Below are 23,873 nucleotides of genomic sequence, written 5' to 3' on the forward strand. Positions count from 1 at the left end.
TGCTAGTGATATATATGAGTTTTGAACTAGTCAGTGGCAACCATAAGTTTGATCCCTCAAGATACTGAGCAGACATTTCCAAATACCCAATCACTTTAGTCATGACCTTTGACTTTGTGACCTGAAACCCAATAGGGGCCATGTACATTTTAGGGGGCATCAGTGTAATAAGTTTGATGTCTGTCAAGGAAATGCCTCTCAAGATATTGAGTGAAAATATCTTATCATGTCCAGTTTGACCCTTAACCTTGTGATCTCAAAACTAGTAGGGGTCATTTACTCCTTAGACAGAACCATGGCCATGTAACAAGTTTAATGTCTGTCAAGCAAAGCGTTCTCAAGCTATTGAGAGGATAATATCTTATTACGTCCAGTTTGACCTTGTGACCTGAAATTTCAGGGTCATCTACTCTCTAGGGGCAACCACTGTACTAAGTTTGGTAATTGTTAAGCGAAGGATTCTTTAGATATTGAGCGTACAAGACTTGGTCAACAGACCGATAGGTGCAAACCAATATTCACCCTCTTTTTCAAAGAAAATTTCCTGTTTGAAAATGTGAGGATATGAACTACAACGCTTCACACCGGCATACTTTTCATGAAGCGCTGACATGCCTCGTGAAGTATGCCATTGTGCAGCATCACATACTTTTCATGAAGCGCTGACATGCCTCGTGAAGTATGCCATTGTGCAGCATCACATACTTTTCATGAAGCGCTGACATGCCTCGTGAAGTATGCCATTGTGCAGCATCACATACTTTTCATGAAGCGCTGACATGCCTCGTGAAGTATGCCATTGTGCAGCATCACATACTTTTCATGAAGCGCTGACATGTCTCATGAAGTATGCCATTGTGCAGCATCACATACTTTTCATGAAGCGCTGACATGCCTCGTGAAGTATGCCATTGTGCAGCATCACATACTTTTCATGAAGCGCTGACATGCCTCGTGAAGTATGCCATTGTGCAGCATCACAGTTGATTCAAAAATGAAATTTATTATTCAATGTAAACCAAGGTTGATGATCTTAGCCTTAATAGAACCGTTTTCCCTTCATTATAACCAACTGAAGTTTGAACTTGGAATAACAGGTATATTCCTCTCACTATGGGGAACACATGTACAAGGTTTGATTATCTTAGCCTTATAGGAGTTATCAGATTGATCACTATTCGTTATCTTCACCTAATCCTTATTAAGGTATACCTTTTCCAACGTAAGACCTTACTTTTGTTAAGATTTTTTCTTTGAGGTCTTCTGTTTCCAACTTATGTAAAGGTTTTTTTCCCTTAATTATTTTTCTTTCTTACAATTTTTGTGAACGCAATTTCTCAGACATGCGTCGAACGATTTTCGTGAAATTTTCAGCGATGGCAGATATTCACGTGAACTTGTTATGTATTTTTCTGATAGTCATTACATTGCTTATTACGTAAGCTATTGATGTTTTTTCTCTAAATTTTAGAGGGTCAGTTTGTCCCACAGTGTTCTTGGAAATCATTTAAGATATCAACTTGAAATTTTCAGCATTTGAGTTCAAAAATGTGCCAAATCACATTCAAATTTCTTACCTGCAAAAAGCACCAGAACACAGTAGTGCTTGAAAAAGTGACACAATTTTTTTACTGCACATTTGTATATATTTTCGTTAATATCTTTTTATACACAAATAATTTGCAAAACATAAAGAACAAAATTTGTAAATAATGACAATACCTAAAGTTTTAGGTGCCTGAGTCACTTAAAAAAGGGGCCGAGAGAGGGCAAAAGTATTATTTTGAATATCTCAAAAACTAAAGTATCATTGAAACAAAGTTATTTGTTTAACAATCTGCAGTTGCTGATATCAGCAAAATTATCATTGATTACATGATAATTGATTTATAGGTGAATATTGTACGAAACTTTGATGCTCAGTTTTCTTACATAACAAGAGGCCCACAGGCCTTATCGGTCACCTGAATACTAGTGAAAAAGTATCACTACTTCCATGGGTTATGAAATCTAGAAAAAATTTCCTGTTCTGAATATCTAGGCTAAATTCTAATGTTCACCAACAGTATAAAACAAGATGTGTTCTTAAAACTTCACTGCCCTCAAAAGTGCATACACTGATGAAAGGCTTTAAATAATAGGTATATTAACATTAAAACATCAAAATATATGACTAATTTGGACTCATCCTGGGTTGTGAAATTCACCATTTTTTGTACATCCTTTTCTGCTATTCCCAAGTATGCATTTAGATTTTATACAGTATCAGCAAACTTGCACATAAATACTATATACTAAGTTTGGCCCCACCCTGGGGTCAAAACCCTTACTCGCCAGGGGAAAATCAAATTTACAAGTTTGGTAAAAGATTACCTGCTCTATCCATTTAGTTTCAATTTAGTATCAAAAGCACTAAAGAAACACATTTTACAAATAAACACTATATACCAAGTTTGGCCCTGCCCTGGGGTCAGAACCCCTACCCCGGGGATCATGAAATTTACAACTGTGGTAGAGGCCTTCCTGCTCTACAATCACTATGCATTTAGTTTTTCATACATGTGTGTGGTTCTTGAGAAGAAGATTTTTGAAAATTTGTCATTTTTTAGCAGTTTTTGCCCTGCCCCTAAGGCCCCAGGGGTGCAGGAATCCTGAAATTTACAATTTATGTTCCCTTTGTTCCAAATATGTTTCATACCAAATTTGAAAAGAATTGGAACGATAGTTATCAAGAAAAAGTTAAAAATGTCTATTGTTCACACATTTAATAACTGACCATTTTGGCCCCACCCTATTACCAAAACCCCTACCCCTGAGATCATCAAATTTACAATTTTGGTAAAGGACTACCTGTTGTTTTTAAATATCTATTTACTTTCAATTCAGTATCAATAGCACTAAAGATGTTATTCAAGTGTTTTACACATAAACACTATATAACAAGTTTGGCCCCATCCTGGGGTCAGAACCCCTACCCCGGGGATCATGAAATTTTCAATTTTGGTAGAGGCCTTCCTGCTCTACATCACTATGCATTTAGTTTTTCTTACATGTGTGTGATTCTTGAGAAGAAGATTTTTGAAAATTTGTCAATTTTGCCCCGCCCCTAGGGCCCCAGGGGTGTTGGAGTCCTGAAATTTAAAATTTATGTCCCCTTTGTCCCAATGATACTTCATACCAAATTTGAAAAGAATTGGACTGGTAGTTATTAAGAAGAAGTTAAAAATGTTCAATTGCTAATGCACGACGGACGATAACCAATTGCAATAGGTCACCTCAGGTGACCTAAAAATATTTTGTAAAGCATTAAACAACAAAATTGCTATGTTATTATAGATAATGTGCAAGTTCCAAAATCATTCTTGCAACACCTTTAAAGGAATACCCTTGTCAGTCCCTATTGACCTTGACATTTCTCTCCTTTGCAATAGCATCATATAAACAAATACTTTGTAAAAACATATAGAACAAAATTAAGTTTTAGGGACCAACCCTTTCAGTATGGGGCCGAGAAGGGTCAAAAGTATTTTCTAAATATCTAAAAAATTGAAAAGAAATTCGTTAGGAAGTATTGAAACAAAGTTGTTTGTTTTAACGTCCTGCAACCGATGTCAGCAAAATAATCTCATAATAAGTGATTTATAGGCTAATAATGTATGAAGCTTTGATGTTCTCTATCTCTTAATTAAATGAAAAACATTTTTAAAAAGCAATATGAACATAACTGGCCAGAATGTTATACTAAACAATATGACAACTTCGATGTTTTTCTTGTGACCCTTTAAATGACAACAACAATATCTATATTCTCTTAAACTGAATTACAGTATAGTGAAGTAAACAAAATGAACACAATATAGATGTACATGCAAGTCGTGAGTAAAGGTACATTTTGAAAAAAAAGAAAGAGAAAAAACATACCTCTCAGAAATGATTTTCATGAATTCACTTAAATTGTTCAATTCACTTCTGTTTTGTGTATTAAAACGTTGTTCAAATTTATAAATATTTGGGTTTTTGTTGTAATAGCTTGCCATGAGCAATGCTCTTGATTGTTTTAGATAATCATCTACAATTGAATAGGGCAAGAGAAATTAAATTTTTCGTATTACAGATCAGCCGACTAATTTTTTCCCGATTCCTCCCCAAGTCAGAAAAATCCTAAATTTTCATACCCTCTCGTGTTTGGTTTTAAGATTATCTTTATTAAATTCAAATCAGCAGAACGTTTGACACTGCTAAGCCTTCTCATGGAATTATAAGCGTCTATTTCACACGGAGTATAAACCAAAATGGAGACACAAGTCATGCTTAGTTTGGTTGTCAAGATTATTCTGAAGATATTTGTAAATCAAGAGCATCCTAGCACTCAGAAATATCCTAATTTATTTAAGCCCTACGCTTTTGATATAGCATTTGGTCAGTTACTTGAATTGTATTTCAACTAGGCCTCATTCAAGAAAATTTTAGTGAGGTATGTAGTCAGGCTTCTCTCACAAGGGGTCCATCTTATGCACATATGAATTAATCTGTTTACATTTAGTTTTATGTATATTTTTATGTTAAGATCAGATTATCTAAGTTTTTATATTAAGGCCACAGTTTTTTTATTTCTTGGTTTACGGATCCGCCGACCCTAATTTCTGGGGAATTGGAAAAAAATAAAATGCAAATTTCTATTTTTTTTTATTCCGCCAATTCTACCCAACATGTCAAATCGAAAATGAAAATAAAATGCATTTTCAATTTTACGAATAGAAAATCTTGAAACGCAAACCCATTGATTTGTATTTGGTAATCACTATTCGTTTTGCGAAATATCTTTATTCCGTATTTTTAAAAACCATGTAAACAGATATGGCCACGCACGATGACAGTAACGATACCTATATCGTTCTTGTCGACGAAACAGATGCCAGATGGCATTTCATCACGATAAAAAAAAGGATTTGATAGAAATAAATATTTCTCATACAATTGGCGGTATTCTTAGTGCTAACATAACACAAAATGCATTGCTATTTGGGTGTTTAAAGATGAGATGAAGGTACAGTTGTTAGCGACTTTACTAGATTGGATGTTCTATCGTTAAACTGATAATGTTCTACGGACCTGGTTTGAGTGTGGTGAGGGCCTGTACCGAGACACAGTTACATTATTCTAACTAGTGACTTTATACCACAGCAGTACATGTCATAATAAATGTATTTGAATACATGTACGTGCATCTCTGCCGTCAAAAATCCTAACAGGGAATAGAACAGTGTGAGAAATTGTTAGATGCTTTTGATATTATAATGAACGCCTGTAAAAAAAAAAATATGACCAGATAAACTCAGAAAGGTATGCATATTTCTCGTAAATTAGTATACCTTGTGTAGTTGTGGAAAGAATTTGAGTATCAAATAAAAATGAAAAACAAGAAACATTTCTTTGAAAAAGATGGTAGATAATTCCATGCATGGGCATGTCTATATGGGGAAAATGGGGTTAAAATTATTTCATAGGGGTATAAACATTCTGAAATTAAAAATGGAATTACTACATACAATTGTAATAGTGCTTATATTCAGCATATACAGCAAAATTACTGAACAACATTATATAAATACTGGATACTTTACAACATCAAAGAGATATGACCTTATACATTCTTGGCTTATGTTTTACCAAAGTGTAACATAGATACATGTATGTAGTTATACACTGAATTTGAAATTGCATTTCTTTTTTAAAAAAATTATACACCAAGTTCGGTCCTGCCCTGGGGTCAAAACCCCTACCCCGGGGATCATGAAATTTACAATTTTGGTAGAGGCCTTCCTGCTCTACATCATTATGTATTTAGTGTTTCTTACACGCGTGTGGTTGTTGAGAAGATTTTTGAAAATTGGTCAATTTTGAGCAGTTTTTCCCCTGCCCCTAAGGCCTCAGGGGTGCAGGAATCCTGAAATTTACAATTTATGCCCCCCTTGTTCGAAATATGTTTCATACCAAATTTGAAAAGAATTGGAATGATGGTTATTAAGAAGAAGTTAAAATATTCAATTTTTAATGTACGACGGCGGACTACAATCAATTGCAATAGGTCACCTGAGTTTACTCATTAAGGTCTTCCGTTACCAACGGAAGACCTTCTAGTGATTCTACTGTTTATTATTAAGGTCTTCCGTTACCAAAGGAAGACCTTCTAGTGATTCTACTGTTTATTATTATGTCTCCGAACACAAAGTGTCGGAGACATATTGTTTTTGCTTCGTTTTTTATTCTTATGTCTCCGAACACAAAGTGTCGGAGACATATTGTTTTTGCTCCGTTTCTTATTATTCTTATTCTTATGTCTCCGAACACAAAGTGTCGGAGACATATTGTTTTTGCTCCGTTTCTTATTATTCTTATTATGTCTCCGAACAAAAAAATGGATTTTTTGAACTTTTTTGATTTTTAATGTTTTTCTTTGATAAAGGTAAGATAAATAGAGACTCTTTATAGAATGCTGAATATGATATTTGTTTTTAAATTGATCAAACCAAACTCTAGATATTCGTAATTTTCATTTTGAAGCGAGGTCCTCGCTAGCCTAATGGTTAGCGTAGTGGATGTTCATGCGGGCGACCCGGGTTCAATCCCCAGATTACTCGAATATTTTCCCCCCACTTTTTCCAGCTTAAAAATGAGATTTCATTCTTGAAATGATGTCTTGTATTTGTTCCGTGCGTTATTGCGATATTTTTTCATTATCAACATTTTATAATTCTTCATGTATGCAGAAGTATGTACATGTAATACATGTACATTTGTTATGAGTGAAGAAAAAACTTTTCTGATAACAGAGAAGAACTTAGTATTCCGAAAACATTGATCTACCGTTCACATTCAATCTGCTTAATACTACAAACCATTAATTTTCTCATATTTTATTTCCTCGGGACAAAGGAATAACTGAGATTGTATAACGGTTATATATATTGTGATATCAATACAATTTTTTTTCCTATTTCTTTATCTATATACTTTATAAGTGGCACATACATATGTACTTCTACATGCATTCAAATTAATATCGATAGTATTTTAAAATACTGTCATTTTCTTCTTGAAGCAACGGTCCTCGCTAGCCTAATGGTTAGCGTAGTGGATTTTCATGCGGGCGACCCGGGTTCAATCCCCAGATTACTCGAATATTTTTTTTCCACTTTGTAACAAATGAAGAATTTAAGGTTATCTACTGGATATGGAAAGAACGGAAGACCTTCTTGTTGCCATGGCAACAAGTTTCTAGTTATTATTATTATTTTTTTCCCCCTTTCGTCTCCGAGACGGTTGGATGGATTTTCCTGAAACTTTCACAGATTATAGACAACGATGGTACCTCGAGGCACTTTTTTCATTTTTTCAAAATTCACTTCCGTTCATGAGATACGTCCGATTTTCCGGTTTTTGAAAGCAACTTTGTCCAGGGGTAAACTTGAAAACCACTAAAGATAATCGAATGAAACTTTCAGGGATGATAGATCTATTTTCTCTATGGTGCATGCACGTAATATTTTTTGTCGCCGTCACTTCCGGTCGTCACCGGAAGTGATTAAATGAATCATAAATTTCAAACTTTTTTCTTTCAAATTGAAACCTATATCAGTTTACTAGGTCTTGTTCTAATTCTCAAAAAATGTTGACCGGGCCACTGGAAGTTGAATCTCCAACTTCCGGTTATATCAAAGAAAGACTATTCATTCTCTCATTTTTCAGTGCCATAAATCTCGGTCATGAAACAAGTTAATGAGTTGAGTTTTACAGATATTATAGTCACTATATATGTCTAGAGTGACGTCAAATATTTTTGTAAAATTCACTTCCGGTCGTTAGATATGGTGTGGACAAATTCAGACTTTGTTTCCCTGATATCTGCGGAACGAGTATAGATATACACTTGAAACTTGCAGGGGTTATAGATTAGCAATAGTCCATCTTAAACATATTTTGTATATGAGTGGACGTCACTTCCGGTTTCAACAGCAAGTGGTTAAAAAATTTACTATATTCAAATTTTTTCAACACGATTTCTCAGAGATGGATGAATGGATTTTCTTGCCAATTATGAAGATGATAGAGAATTGTAGTACCCTTAGACACGATCTTTCATTTTTACATAATCTACTTCCGTTCGTAAGATATGTCCGATTTCCATTTTTCAAATAATCATCTTGTCCGGGGGTAATCTCAAAAACGACTAAAGAGGAACAAATGAAACTTTCAGGTATTATAGATCTCTCGATTGTATAGTGCATGCACATTAATTTGTTTTTCGTTATCACTTTCGGTCGTAACCGGAAGTGATTGAAAGAATCACTAATTTCAAACTTTTTCTTTTAAATGAAAACCTACACTAGTTTATTAAGTCTCTTTCAAAGTATTCAAAGAATGTTGACCCCGTCGGTAGTCAAAACGGCTACTTCCGGTTTCTCGATAAAATACTCTTATACCTTTCGTCTTTGTGCCCCCCATAAATCTTGTTTATATTTCAAGTGTTTGATATGATTTTCAAATATCTTAAGAACAGTATCAACATCTAGAGTTAAGACAATTTTATTTTTCAAAATTCACTTCCGGTCGGTAGTAAGCCACTACTTTTTCTTTCTTTAGTCTGCTTCTTTTTCTTGAGATCTCTTTCAAATAGAGACGAGAAACTTTCAGGGAATATAGACAATAGAGAGTCGCTGTGGTTTATGGGAAAACACATCTGAATATTACTTCCGGCCGTCACCGGAAGTTACGAGAACTGGGTGAAAACTTCATTAACACAACTCTCATGTCTTGAAAAGGCACATTTTCTGATATATTTGAATGATTCTTGTAAGAACAGAAAGCTGTGTACCGGAAGTGTTCAAACGGAAGACCTACTCATTACTAGTAATGAGTGTCTAGTTATTATTATAATTACAGTATGTATGAATCATTTTATAAGTTGTAAATTATTAGGAGATCTATTCAATGAAATCAAGTTTTAAGGGTCAGTTCCATAAATGAGGGTCCCGAAGGGGTAATTTCTTTCAAATTATTAATCCAACGGAAGTTCTTTCTCTATTATTAAGGTCTTCCGTTTCCAACGGAAGACCTTATTGTTATTGTAAGGTTGCTTTTTCTCTATTATTTTTACTTTTTTCTTACAAATTTTGTGAACGCAATTTCTCGGATACGCCACTGCCGATTTTCGTCAAATGTACTGTGCGACTACAAATGCCAGAAGTGGTGTAAATCAAATGTGGATTCCAAAAAATGGTAAACTTGAAATCGCAAAACTTTTCTGAAATCAACAACATCAAAACGTATGACTTTTCAACACTTTACACGACCATTCCTCATGATAAATCAAAGACTAGAATTTTTGACATCATAGACAAGAAAAATGTAAAACGCAAATATTCCTATCTAGTGACCAGTCATCCAAAATCCAAAAAAACCCAGTCTGTTGGAATTCCTATGGGCACGAATTGTGCTCCTTGTTAGCTGACCTGTTTTTATATTCCTATGAGGCAAAATCTCTTGCTGTGGCCTTGAATTCGACATTTAGATAGATAGACGACATATTAACTATTAACAATAATAATTTTCATTCAGATGTCAATTTGATATATCCCTGTGAGCTCGAAATAAAAGACATCAGAGTTGTCCATTTCTGCTTCATACTTAGATATTTTATTGAAAGTAGATATTAATGGCAAACTAACAACTCAGCTTTCTCTTCTTCCCATATTTATGTAGCAATATTCCATTATCACCTGCATGTGGTGTTTAATCTCTCAACTGATTCGAAACGCAAGAGCTTGTTCTGCGTATGATCAGTTTTTAAATCAAGGCAGGCTACTGACAAACAAGTTGATAGTGCAGGGGTTCCAACAGACTCGTTTAAAGTCAGCATCTCGGAAATTCTATGGTCGTTATAACAATCTAGGTTGCCAATAAAACCTATCATTGGATCAAATGCTGTCTGACGTGTTTGATACCGATTGTTAGGCCGTTGTTGGCACACTGATTTTGACTACGGATAACTCTGTTTACCTTATCAAGATATAGGGCTCACGGCGGGCGTGACCGGTCGACAGGGGATGCTTACTCCTCCTAGGCACCTGATCTCACTTCTGGTATATCCAGGGTTCCGTGTATGAACAACTCTCTATTTTGTATTGCTTATAGGAGTTACGAGATTGATCACTATTCATTATCTTCAGCTTTCATGATGCAGGTGTATGTGCATGTTCATTGGTACTTTTATTACACCAATTCATAGGTATATAAATAATCTACAGTAAAATATCTCTATCTCGAAGTCCGAGGGACCTCGAAAAAACTTCGAGATATCCGGGGGTTCGAGATATCCAAAATCGATCTGGGATATTTTTTTTGAAGGAGGATATTTGATGCATAGTATGGGATTTGCATTATAAACAAAAATCCCGTTGCCGTTTCTTATAGTTTAATACAAGTTGATAAATTAATATTGTGGAATTTCAAAGACAAACATTTCGTTTTTTTTAATATATATAAACATCCAATTGAATTCACAATGTGTTTCAAAATTAAGATGATCGTGCCTGCATGCTTACTTTAAGTTTACTGATGTCCAGGCTCGACTGGGATGTAGTTATTACGTTGTAAGAACCTATCACATAAGAAACAAAAAAGACGGATTTTTAAAAAAAATCAAACTTTTAAATGTGTATTAAATAAATTTTCGTGTTTTCTCTGTACTAGTTTTAATGATGAAGCGTGTACTATTAAATGCATTATCTTTATTAAGAGCATTACCTTCAAGCGTACTTCGACGGTTTTGTGCGTTTATCTAACCCACATGTTAATGATAGAGCGTGTGTCATTCAAAACACCATCCCTGGAATCGGGTGTGTTAGTTCATAATTGGCGGTGAACTTTAGCCGTAATTTTGGAAGGCTTCACTAATCACCCAAGCTGTTGAACCATTTATTGCGACCTGGGTCTACCCGGAAAAGGCGAGCGTGGATTAGCGGTCATTAATTATAATTGATGTAGCCGCGAGTGTGAATGTGTGATTTAACGACGCCAGGTATGGTAAGCAGAGCATAAAATTGACTGCACTTTGAGATAAACCAGGTGAATTTACGGTATGGGACCTTGAAAATACTTCGACATAAGCGGAGTATTCGAGATTACCGTGTTTGAAATATCAGAAGTTTTTTTTAATCATTTATATAGGGAAAACGGCAGGGACCGGTGGTCGACTTCGACTCAAGCGGGGTATTCGAGATAAACCATATTCGAGATACAGATATTTTACTGTATTTCTATTTTTATTAGCCCACCCCTAATGCTCCAGTAATACAGGAATCCTGATATTTATAATTTATGTCCCCCTTGTCTACCAATATGCTAGTTTATACCAAAGTTGAATTAATTGGAAGGGTAGTTATGAAGAAGAATGTTTCATGTCTGTCAAACACAGGGTTCTGAAGATATCAGTTGGAAATTTCGCACTATCATAGTGTCTACCAACATGCCTATTGACTAAAATGAGCAAAACAATACATTCCACTTCTTAGTAAGGGGGTATTTATTCTTTATACCGGTAACCATTATTCTAAGATTATGTAAGATTTTACAATAAACAGACACTTACATGTGGAAGATTGAATAGAAAAAAACTTTCACGCAAACTTTGAGATTTTATGCCTATACAAGCGTACTTACTCGTATACTTTGCCACCTGTTTCTCTTCTGATTGAGAGAACATGAACATACGTTATGTTTAAACCACAGAAGTAGATAGATGAAGGACTTTGGGCTTGGTAAGATGTTGAATGGAGCAGGAAGTGTTCCACTGTCTTCAAAATAACTCATCCACAGTTTCGACCGAGCAAACTTCCACTCCTCATCAGCCTGACTCTGAAGAAGAGAGTATGGTGTTAAACAGGCATTTATGAAAAACTGTACCCTCAACAGTAGCCTAGTTTTATGGTGGTTATTCTGAGCTTTGACCCTGACATATATGTGTTCCTTTGACCTTGACAGGTTTGATATCTTCTGCAACTTTGATGTTAGGGCTATATAACCAAAGCATATCACAGCATAAACAAAAACATTTTAGAGCAAAATGGACTGATTGATATATGTCTTAAAGAGATAGTATAGCTCCATGCATAGCTCATTTTGGTAATTTTTTTCTCACTTCAAAAATCATCTTTTTCCTTTCTAATATAACAAGAGGCCCATGGGCCACATCACTCACATGAGTCTAAACGACGTTGACAAATGGTAGATGTTTGGTCACGACGTTGGTGATGTTGACGGGAAGTTTGAATGACATACGGTTTGAGAGGGTACCTCTCTGTTACAGTAATAAATTGATGTCAAAAAGATGTCTTAACGTCGACCAGTCTGGTTATAAAAATCAGACATTATTTAGACATACATGCATGCTTGGAACTATTTTTATGTATTTTGCATTTTTTCCTGTCTAAAGTCCAACGTTGAATTCACGTCTTATGAACATCTTCATTTTTTCTCAATCATTTATTTTTTTTTTTACCTTGTGATGACCGGAAATGAACCAAATGTAATTATATGTAGGAAAAAGTGAGATGTCCGATGATGTTGAATACACATCTTTAAGACATACTTTCTTATGACCATTTTTATTCAATGTGATAAAAAGGTTCCTGACACTCATCTATTGCTGAATATTTATTCAGATTAATTGTTTGGAACAACATCAGTTTGATAAATGAAGAAAAAAAATAAAATGCTGTATTTTTCTGAAGACGAGGATTTTTTAAAAACTTGATCTTGGTCATCACTTCGCTTTAAATATTGTAGCATAATCAACAGTGAAAAGCGTGTGCATGATACAAATTACTCGAAGGATTTTTAACAGACATTTGTGAAAAAGAATTTACAAAGTTTAACAGGTATAAAACATTGTTAGTCAGTTTATAACATGCAATTTTTGCTGTTTGTTTATTTGCTTGGTCCACTATGCTGCTGTAATTAGATTACATATAGTCCAGTCAAAATAGTGGATATTGGGGGTCAACCTTGAACTAATTGCAACAGAAATTCTGATTACAGAGCATCAACAGGTAGACCCTAGACAATATATATTCCAAAATCCACTGAGCACTTTTCGGATAATTCTAGTTTGAAAATGGGTACCTTAAATGGTATTTTATCGCCATTCATGGATATATACGTTCTCAGGTTTGTCGATTTACATACATTTTGGAAGACGCGAAACATGAAAGGCAGATGAAATATCGTATAAAGTACTAGAGTGACATACAGTTATTGATATTTAAACAGGTAGATCATATATATATATATATATCACCGTCATTATATATATATGATCTACCTGTTTGAATATGATCAATAACTAATAATCTATATTCCAAAATTCTCCAAGTACTTTTCAAGTAAATCTTGCATGAATATAGGGGGTTGGTGTAATACTAACTTTGTTTTGAAAGTGAAGTTGACATCAATAAAGATAAAAGAAAAATATTCATTTGAAAGCGTTGTAATTCAACACACAAATCATTATGTTTAAGCATCATCTGACACGTCATCGTTATTATCATAATCCATACAAAGTACATGTATATTTTCACTAATAGATTTCTTGTTTAATTCACAATTTTATACAAATATCAATATATTGAGTTATTTCAGTAATAATTTATGGCTTGTTTAAACATTTGTGCAGCATGTATAATGCTAATGAATGATGATCACCACCATCTCACGTGTTCAGTTCATCATTCATGTATACAAAAAATATTCAATTGAATGATAAATTAGTCATCGTCATCATGGCAAGGTTCAGCATTCGTACAACTTGTACCACATACGGCATTCTCCACAACAAATTGAACATTTAATTTCGTGTCGTCTGCAACTGCACCACTTTGAGTCACAAATGCTTTGGCAATTGCAACAAATTATTTTCAGAAGATCAGACGGTGCTGGTGCCAATTTAGTCTTAATCGGTAGAAGATAACCAGTGTCATTCAATTTCCATCCCCATTTTGTCGCGTCCAAGTCGTTTGCTATCTATTGTTGTACTTGATGATATGCTCTATATATATGTTGCTTTGCAGATTCATAAGTAGGTGGGAGACTTTGTACATCAATATGTTTCTCTACCTTTGACATTTTGGTAACAAATTTTCTGAATCGCAAGATATCCAAACCTTCTCCTCGTAATGCCCCATACAATGACGCCAACATCTCCTCTCCAACTTGCTCCAATTTAGTGACAGAGGCAAATTTATCTAGGAAAGGCTTACTGGCTGTTACATAAAAGTATAAATTTGCCTTCATCTTCTTGAGTGTGACCTGTTTACTGATTCCATACAGCCTAGATGTTGTATCAAATCCCGTCAAAGCGTGCATCACTAAGAAACACTGACATAGGTCTTTTCCAAGAATCTGTCTTGTGTTATATATGTTCCAAATCCGATGGTTTTTCATTTGTTTGTCGGAATAAAAGAATAACTCCTTTTCGATATCAGGCTCTACATGATAAAGTAATAGTATGAGCAAATCAGTATCCTCGCCAACTAAAGCAACGGACTGAGTTCTCACTTTCTGAAGAGCTGTGAAAACCAAAGTACGGTCTGCATCTGCTTCAGATTGTATTACTTCACAACTGGCTTCTCGGAGTCTTGTAGACAGCATTTGAATAAATTTTTTCTTGTTTTCTTTGTTTGACAGAAAATGCTCTCTTTTCGCAGTGCATACAGTAGATTCATTGAATATAGTCTTCCTAGACTGTAAACCCTTTGATCTTCTCTGATGGGTGAGATCCTTGGTTGATTGTGCGTTGTTGTAACCACCAAATACAACACAGGCATTTGTAAATTTGTGGGTGACATATTGCACGTAGATCGTCAGTATTTGTTCGAAAGTTGATTTCTGTGGCCAGTTAAACCTGTGTAGCAGTGATCCTCCATCAAGTACGAATGTAGAACATTTATTTAGAGATGCGCCATCGCTACTGCAATCACCTGTTGACCAAATAGCATCTGCAAGTTGGCTTTCGCTAGCTTCTCTCAGAAGACCTGAACTATCAACAAGAGGCCCATGGGCCACATCGCTCACCTGAGTCACCTTGGCCCATATCTGAAGACTTTCCATATATATTTGCATGTAAAACCTTAGTCCCTATTATGGCCCAAACTACCCTTTGCAAACTTGAATCTACACTATGTCAGAAAGCTTTCATGTAAATGTCAACTTCTTTGGCCCAATGGTTCTTGAGAAGAAGATTTTTAAAGCTTTTTCCTATATTTGTATGTAAAACTTTGACCCCCCCACTTGTGGCCCCATCCTACCCCCCGGGGACCATGATTCGAACAAACTTGAATCTGCACTATGTCAGAAAGTTTTCTTGTAAATATCAGCTTTTCTGACTCAGTGGTTATTGAGAAAAAGATTTTAACTATATATTTGTATGTAAAACTTTGATCCCCCCTTGTAGGACCATCCTACCCCCGGGGGCCATGATTTGAACAAACTTGAATCTTCACTATGTCAGAAAGTTTTCATGTAAAAATCAGCTTTTCTGGCTCAGTAGTTCTTGAGAAGATTTTTCCTATATATTTGTAGGTAAAACTTTGATCCCCTATTGTGGCCCCATCCAACCCCCAGAGCCCATGATTTGAACAAACTTGAATCTGCATTATGTCAGGAAGCTTTCATGTAAATCTCAGCTTTTCTGGCTTAGTGGTTCTTGAGAAGAAGATTTTTAAAGTTTTTCCCTATATATTTGTATGTAAAACTTTGATCCCCCCTTGTGGCCACATCCTACCCCCTGGGGCCATGATTTGAACAAACTTGAATCTGCACTATGTCAGAAAGTTTTCATGTAAAAATCAGCTTTTCTGGTTCAGTGGTTCTTGAGAAGAAGATTTTTAAAGATTTTTCCTATATATTTGTATGTAAAACTTTGATCCCCTATTGTGGCCCCATCCAACCCCCGGGGCCCATGATTTGAACAAACTTGAATCTGCACTATGTCAGAAAGTTTTCATGTAAAAATCAGCTTTTCTGACTCAGTGGTTCTTGAGAAGAAGATTTTTTAAAGATTTTTCCTATATATTTGTATGTAAAACTTTGATACCCTATTGTAGCCCCATCCTACCACCAGGGGCCATGATTTGAACAAACTTGAATCTGCAATATGTCAGGAAGCTTTCAGGTAAATTTAAGCTCTTCTGGCCCAGTGGTTCTTGAGAAGAAGATTTTTAAATGACCCCACCCTATTTTTGCATTTTTGTGATTATCTCCCCTTTGAAAGGGACATGGCCCTTCATTTGAACAAACTTGAAAGCCCTTCACCCAAGGATGCTTTTGGCCAAGTTTGGTTGAAATTGGCCCAGTGGTTCTGGAGAAGAAGTCGAAAATGTGAAAAGTTTACAGACAGACGGACGCTGGACAAAATGTGATCAGAATAGCTCACTTGAACCTTCGGTTCAGGTGAGCTAAAAAGATGAACGAAAACAGCAAAATAATAAAACAAAAATCCCAAACAGACCAAGATGTTTTGTCTGATGTTCAAAGTCCTAATGTGGGGGTGAAGGGTTAAAGAGTCTTTTACTTTGACTGCCTCAACAATTCCCCCCTACATTTCATTTTCTTCAATCGTTGGGGGTGGGATGGGGTGGTTAGAGTCCTCTACTATGAGTGCCTCATAATATCTTCATTTTCTTAATTGGTGGTGGTGTGTGTCTTCTACTATTATATCAGAACTTTCAAGCTGGGGTCAAGTGGGGGGTTGTCACCCGATATATCTTTTATTTGCATTACAAAATAACAAATAATGGATATTGTTAATAAAGGTGGGGGACAGACACTCTTATCCCCTCCCCTTGATTCCATGTGCTTGATAACGAGGCATAATATGATAAACTCAATTATTACATTTTGCATTAGTACAATTTGCGTCGAGTTCAGCGCAGAATGTAATAACGCAAAATGGCATAGATACATGTATATAAGATCTATTGAATGCCAAATTAGTATAAAAAGAAGTAATTAAAAATAACATTATTTAAAGATATGTTTATTTTTAATTATTGCGTGCTTTAAATGAATCAAATAAATCTGTATTATCAATTAATGAGAGCAATATTGAGTTACTGTTCTCTTTTATTGAATTAACGATATCATTTGTCTAAATAAGAGCGCGATTATTACAAGATCATCATTTGAATCCCCCCCTCTCGCTCTCTCTCATCCCATACACTCGTACAGTGTTGTATATGCAAGTTTTATATGCATAAACAATTTATGTACCTAAATGATTTCCTGATTTATAAATCTGCAATACTCTGACCAGTAAATCATACGGTATAAGGATTCATGCACAATACAGGGTAAATATTATACTCTGATACTTCCCCTGATTGAAGATAGCTGATCAGCACGGGCTAAGTGTGTCGCAGTCTGTACAATGGACAATAGTATTTACTGTTGGAATACAAATGGAGTTTATGGTTTTGTTTCATGGATTATGCAAATAAAGGGAGTTTTACTACTACTTAGAGTATTTTCAACAAGTGTACACGTACATCTCCTTTACAGATATTACGAGTAGACCCAGGTAAATAGTCGTCCGCATTTGATGCGTTTTCATGGCGAGCATACATGTGAAGTGCATAAGTACAGTAGTATTTATGTATTTGCATTTTGTTTGAAGTAAGTGTGAATGGTGTAAATTTTATACCCTTTGCCTATTCCATTTTATCAATAGATAATAGATGAAATATTTCTCCGCGTTTTTGTATAGTTTTGACATATTTACTGCAAATGTACATGCATTCACGTAAAGAAAAGGCATTCTATATTTATTTATCCAAAGCTTTTAGAATGATTGATTTACTACTGTACGATATGTTTATTGTAATTTTGAGCACTGTGTGGTGTTCCAAACATGATTTCATTTCTTCTTGATGTCCTATAAATTAGTATCGGAGATGTACGTGTTACCTGTCGAAGCTACCTGCACAGGTAAATCGAAGACACTGATGTGAAGTGAAGCATAGCAAAACTCATCCCCTTATATACCATGCAAACCCTGATACATATAACAATAGAATATCCGAAATATGGCGGACATAGAATTATACTATATTTATTGATTCATGTCAGCTTTAAGATGCTTTATATTACAAAATTAATATTTCACTGGTTTGTTTGTATACAGTAAAACTCTGATATAGCGAATTTCTGCGGACACTCTGTAAAAATTCGCTATAGGTGTAATTTGCTATATGTTTATAGTGAATTCATAATTAAGATATAACGAATTCGTTATAAAACTGATTTGTTCTACATGTATATCAGTTGCATAAGAAAGCAACAATTGAATTGTCTCTAAGAAAAATTAAGCCTATGTATTTTCGAGAAGAAATATTTTTATACAAGATATATACACACTGATTTATATATGGTAATTTATCTTGAGGGATTATTAAGTCACGCAAGAACATGTCGAAAGAAAAATATCAACAAAATTATGTGCAATACGTAAAACAGTCTATCGCAGTTGTCATTTACTTGTTGCTTTACACAAATAAGCGAGTCTACAATAAAATAAATGCAATCAAACTTCAAATTTAATTAAGGAGAATAGCAAACAATACCGACAATATATTTGCTAAATGTATGTGTAAGTATTGTTTTGCGTTAACAAACTCTTTTGGAAAAATACAAATAGAAATTTCGTAATAAGCTATTGTTAAAAATCACGAGTTTAAAAGGGCAAAAAAAAGTCGTTATAAAAGGTGATTTTTAGATTCATTTCTAATTCGAGGGGAATATGAATTTACTTTGTTATATCCGTAAATTCGCTATATCCGTGTTCGTTATAAACGCAGATTTTTATATAGAATATATAATGAATTTGCCAAGGAAATCGATTTCACTTACCTATAGCCATAATTTCGCTATATCCGTGTTAGCTATATTCGAATTTTACTGTACATAGAAAGACTCGAGTCTTTGTTTACATAACACAGATTGAAGGCTAAAATATTGCTTTTATTTTTGCATTCAGAAGGTCAATATTTTGGCTGTCAACATTAAATGAGTTATATTTTTAATATTTTAAAACATCAAAAATGAAAAATATTTTTTTCAAAAATCGTGAACCATGCAGTCCCTTTTTCTGTGTCTTTTTCTGGTACAAATATTGAGTGCTGGTTTGATCTTCCTTTAACTTTAGTACATGATCACTGTCATCATCTTTGGTCTGGGTTTCTTTCTTATCACAGTAGTTACACGGTGAACTGGGACGACGATTTAGTTAGTGCATCGTTATTACCATGTTGTTTTCCTGGTTGATGTACAATCCTGAAATTATATGTCTGTAGAACCTCGAGCCAATGGGCTACTTGTCCCTCAGGATTTTTAAAATTCAAGAGCCATGTTAATGCCCCATGGTCAGTTCTCAATAAAAAGTTTCTTCCATAGAGGTAATGGTGAAAATATCTTATTGAGCTCACAATGGCTAAGAGTTCTCGCCTTGTTACACAGTAGTTCCTTTCTGGTTTACTGAATGCCTTGCCAAAGTATGCAGTAGGTCTTTCCACACCATCTTCAACTCGAGATAAAACTCCACCCATGGCAAATGCACTAGCGTCTGTGTCCAACACAAAAGGTAAGCTCAGGTCTGGGTACCGTAAGATAGGTACGGAAGTAAGTGCCGTTTTTAAGTTTTGAAATGCTTCGTCACATTGAGAAGCCCAGTTGAATTTTTCTGTCTTTTCGGTCAGTTGGTGGAACGGTCAGGCTATATCTGTGAATCCTTTTATAAATCTACGATAGTAAGAACATGTTCCAAAGAAACTTCCTACATCTGTTACTGTTTTTGGTACAGGCCACTCTTTAACGGCACTTAATTTGCTTGGGGATGTAGATATTCCTTCTTGGCTAACTATATGACCAAGGAAAGCGACCTGGTCTTTGAAAAAGTCACACTTTTTAGGTGAAACTTTTAATCCAGCCTTCTGTGATCGTTGTAGTACTGCATCTAGATGATTCACATGATTGTTAAAATCTTCGGAATATAAATAATGTCTATGTATAGTAAGCAAATTTCAAAGTTAGCTAATACATTTTCCATCAGTCTTTCGAATGTGGCGGCTGCGTTGCACAAACCAAATGGCATGGTAGAAACCATGTGTAGTAACGAAGGCTGTCTTGTCTTTATCTGGAGGATCCATCATTACCTGCCAGTAACCACAAGCCAAGTTTAGACAAATGAACCATGTTGATCCTCTCAAGGCGTCTAGAGAGTCGTCTACTCTGAATCTTTGCGTGACACCTCATTTAACTTGCGGTAGTCAATGCAGAATCGAATGCTTCCATCCTTTTTAGTTACCAATACAATCAGTGCACTCCAGACACTGAATGATGGTTCTATCATACCTGCATTGAGCATTCTTTGAACTTCTTCCTTTGCTGCCTCTTTTTTGTGAAGGGATAATTGTCTAGGTTTGCGCATCCCCTGTGTCGATATTGTGAGACACAATATTGGTTCTTCCTAAGTCGGATTTTGATCTAGCGAACACATTAAGATGTTTTTGCAGAAGGTTAAATGCTGCTTTCTGTTGTTCAGGAGTCAGGTTCTTGGTACGCTAGTCCCATAATGATTTCATGTAGGTAGTGAGATCTGTGTCTATAACTGCCTCATCATGGACATTCTCAGTCTGTAATTTGCTAATATTTGGTTCTAGTTCTGCTATAGTTGCGGAGGTGTCCTTTATGGCACGCCAAATTCACAAAAATGAGCTAAACATAGTTTCACAGTTGATAAACTAGGTTTATCGACTGTAAACTATAGTTTACGAACTGTAAACTATAGTTAACGATTCGTTAACTATAGTTTTCATCCGTAAAACTATATTTAACGGTTGTAAACTGTAGTTTACAAATGCTAATCCAAGTTTATCTGTCTTTAAATAAACGTTAACAATAGATTTTGCTGATAAATACAGATTCACATTTGTAAACTATAATTTACATTCGTTAACTATAGTTCACAATTGTTAATCCTAGTTTCACAAATTGTGATACTATATTTATCAGATAAACTTAATAATAGTTTAGACTTGTAAACCGTAGTTTACAATCGTGAAACCGTATTTATCAGATAAACTATGTTTTGCAATCGCTAATGATTGTTTTCATTGTTAATTATAGTTTACGCTTGTGAAACATAGATTATCTGTTAACTATGGTTTACAGATGTGAAATATAGATTAATGTCGTTAACTATAATTTACGGTCCGTATAAACTATAGTTTACAGTCGATAAACCTAGTTTATCAACTGTGAAACTATGTTTAGCTCATTTTTGTGAATTTGGCGTGCCATAGTCCTTGTACACTTTTAGTTCCTGGACACTGACATTCATGACACGAATTGGTACCTTACCATTTTTTGATTTCACTAGACATCTGGCAACCAATAAACCTGATTGTTGGAGGTCATGTTTTGTTCCTTCTAAGCGAAGTTCTTTATCATTTAGATTTGGGTCGACTTTACCTTCAACACAGTATTAAGTCTTCCCCGGAAGACATGTGTCGCCTGCTAGTTCATTCTATATGTAATATATCATGTATAATGTTGAAAAAGTAATTCTAAGTCCCGGCAAACAGGAAGTTGATAAGCAACAGATTCGAAAATGTCTTACACAATACAGTTGGCCACACTGATGCTCTGTACCAAATATCAGGGAGTTGCCCCATGTGGTTCTTGAGAAAAGTGTGACAGAAATTTTTTTGCTGTAAAAAATTCTAAGTCCCGGCAAACAGGAAGTTGATAAGCGACAGATTCGGAAATGTCTTACACAATACAGTTGGCCACACTGATACTCTGTGCCAAATATCAGGGAGTTGCCCCATGTGGTTCTTGAGAAAACTGTGACAGAAATTTTTTGTGACGACGACGGATAGTGATCCCTATATGTCGCCACTGCGTGTAACGCAGGCGACACAATTATCATCTCACTTCTTGGGGGGTATATAGATAATTTTGAACACGAAATTTTGTTCATTGTTTAGTTCACATGATAACTTCTTGTTTCCCAGAGTAAGAGTTACTTCACCCAAGTGTAACTGACAGTTGTGTTCTCTGAGAAAATCGAAACCTAATATCATTTGTGCTTCAATATCGGCTACGATTTACTATATGTTCTTTTATTTCCCCGTTGATACAAATTTAGAGTATAGTCTGACCTTCTGGTACCACTATATCAACGTTTGCCATTTGTAAGTTACCATAGTTTGAAGATAACTTAGGTCTCAGACATCTATTTATCTAGTAATATTTCTTTGGATCACCGATAGATGAACCCATGTCAATAATAGCGTTAATTTTGATACTGTAAATAAAGACATCAATTGTTAATGAGTTATTATCTGAACCCCTCATTTCTAAAATGTGTTGTGTAGTTGATGTTAGACCATCAACGCCAATTACTGTACGTTTCCCTAGTTTTAAGAATGGCATTAATTTTATGTAAGCTCCTATATGTAGGCCTATGTGTTTGTGAATAAATGTCTAAACAACACAAGAAATAATATAGGATATTGGAGCTCTGCATTAAATTTGGAAATAAATGCATAAAATTGTTATTCTTTACAGAAAATGACTTGTTTGAGTCATTTGGGCTCATTTTATTCATTTTTGTTAAATTTGAACAATTTAATTACCTTTTAATACCATCCCTGAATTTAATAAGGGAATTAACTCTGAATTGTTCCAGAGACCTCCACTTCATTCTACAACTTACTGAAGTATTGTGGTAAGAGTTGCTCATCATGGCAATGAGCAAATTCAGAAGTACAACCAAGGCTATCCAGCTATAGGAACCAAACATCAGCTTCCCAATAAACTCTGTAAAAATGTGACTCTCCTGAAGCTCAGCACTATTTAAATCTATCAAACCATAGATTGACCAGTAGAGGGTCTGTAGTATTTGAAACAAACTGTAAAAGAGTATAAACATTTGATGTATTTTACTTTTAGTGGAATTGAAGTTATAAGTACAAATACAGCAAAATATTTATTGGTAATAAGATAAATTCATTGTTTAAGCCATTTTAGAACTATAATCCAGAAATGACAGAGTTGAAGATATAATCTAAATTTAAGATGTAGGCTCTTTGTCTATAGAACAGCACTTCCAACTTGGATCTAAGCAGGTAAATGTGCATGAATTAAAGCACTCTACTTTTCATAATCTATTTTTCCAGATGAATATATATTCTGATGTAAAATGACTTACTTGGCAAATCTTTTGTGTTTGCGATCACAGGATTCATCAATATTCAGCACTCTGCATTCTCGTTCTCTCAGTGTTGCATAGTACCAATAGAGATGGTTCAGCCCACAAGCAAAAGAAAACAGAACCAATCCGTACAACACTGCAAATTTCATGATGTCCAGGATCATACGACCCAGTGATATTTGAAGGGGCCCCAGATGGGGATTCACAGTGAAAATGTAAATCAATTTCAAAGAACTAAAAATGTTTGCTGCAGCAAAAAGAGATTCTGCTATGAGATTTGGGTCATATGCATTCCAATCTTTCCTTTCTAAATCTGCACTTGGTTTATTTTCTTCTATTTCTTTCTGTACCTATAAAGAGACATGTATTGTTACACAAAATAAAAATTTGAACCTGTGATCATCCACTGATGCATTGAAGAATATATTTTTGAAAATTATTTCTTTATAGCATCAATATTACTTTAATTTTGTTTTCTGTATATATTTATATTGACATATTCAAACATGGGCCACATCGCTCACCTGAGCAGCAGTTCCTAGCAATA

At 34.9% G+C, this 23,873-nt stretch overlaps 1 protein-coding gene and 1 long non-coding RNA gene across 3 annotated transcripts in view; one reads left to right on the plus strand and one right to left on the minus strand.

The window, feature by feature from the left end:
* The window catches only part of LOC130051788 (uncharacterized), a 165,558-nt gene that overhangs the window by 89,377 nt on the left and 52,308 nt on the right, over positions 1–23,873 (plus strand). The window lies entirely within an intron of this gene.
* Positions 1–23,873, minus strand: part of LOC125682085 (transient receptor potential-gamma protein-like) — a 201,279-nt gene that overhangs the window by 4,280 nt on the left and 173,126 nt on the right. Inside the window, exons 8-11 of one of the 2 annotated variants that reach the window (XR_008800026.1) lie at positions 23,324–23,676; positions 22,829–23,024; positions 11,722–11,916; positions 10,605–10,660 (exon numbers count right to left, since the gene is read on the minus strand). Coding sequence is in view for 1 of the 2 variants with exons in the window: in XM_048922484.2 (XP_048778441.1) it covers positions 11,722–11,916; positions 22,829–23,024; positions 23,324–23,676 (744 nt within the window). In the remaining variant the exon portion in view is untranslated. The remainder of the gene's footprint in view (positions 1–10,604; positions 10,661–11,721; positions 11,917–22,828; positions 23,025–23,323; positions 23,677–23,873) is intronic. The other variant, XM_048922484.2, reaches the window with a different exon arrangement.

The sequence above is a fragment of the Ostrea edulis genome, chromosome 2 (genome assembly GCF_947568905.1).
Source record: "Ostrea edulis chromosome 2, xbOstEdul1.1, whole genome shotgun sequence".
Classification (NCBI taxonomy): Eukaryota; Metazoa; Mollusca; class Bivalvia; order Ostreida; family Ostreidae; genus Ostrea; species Ostrea edulis.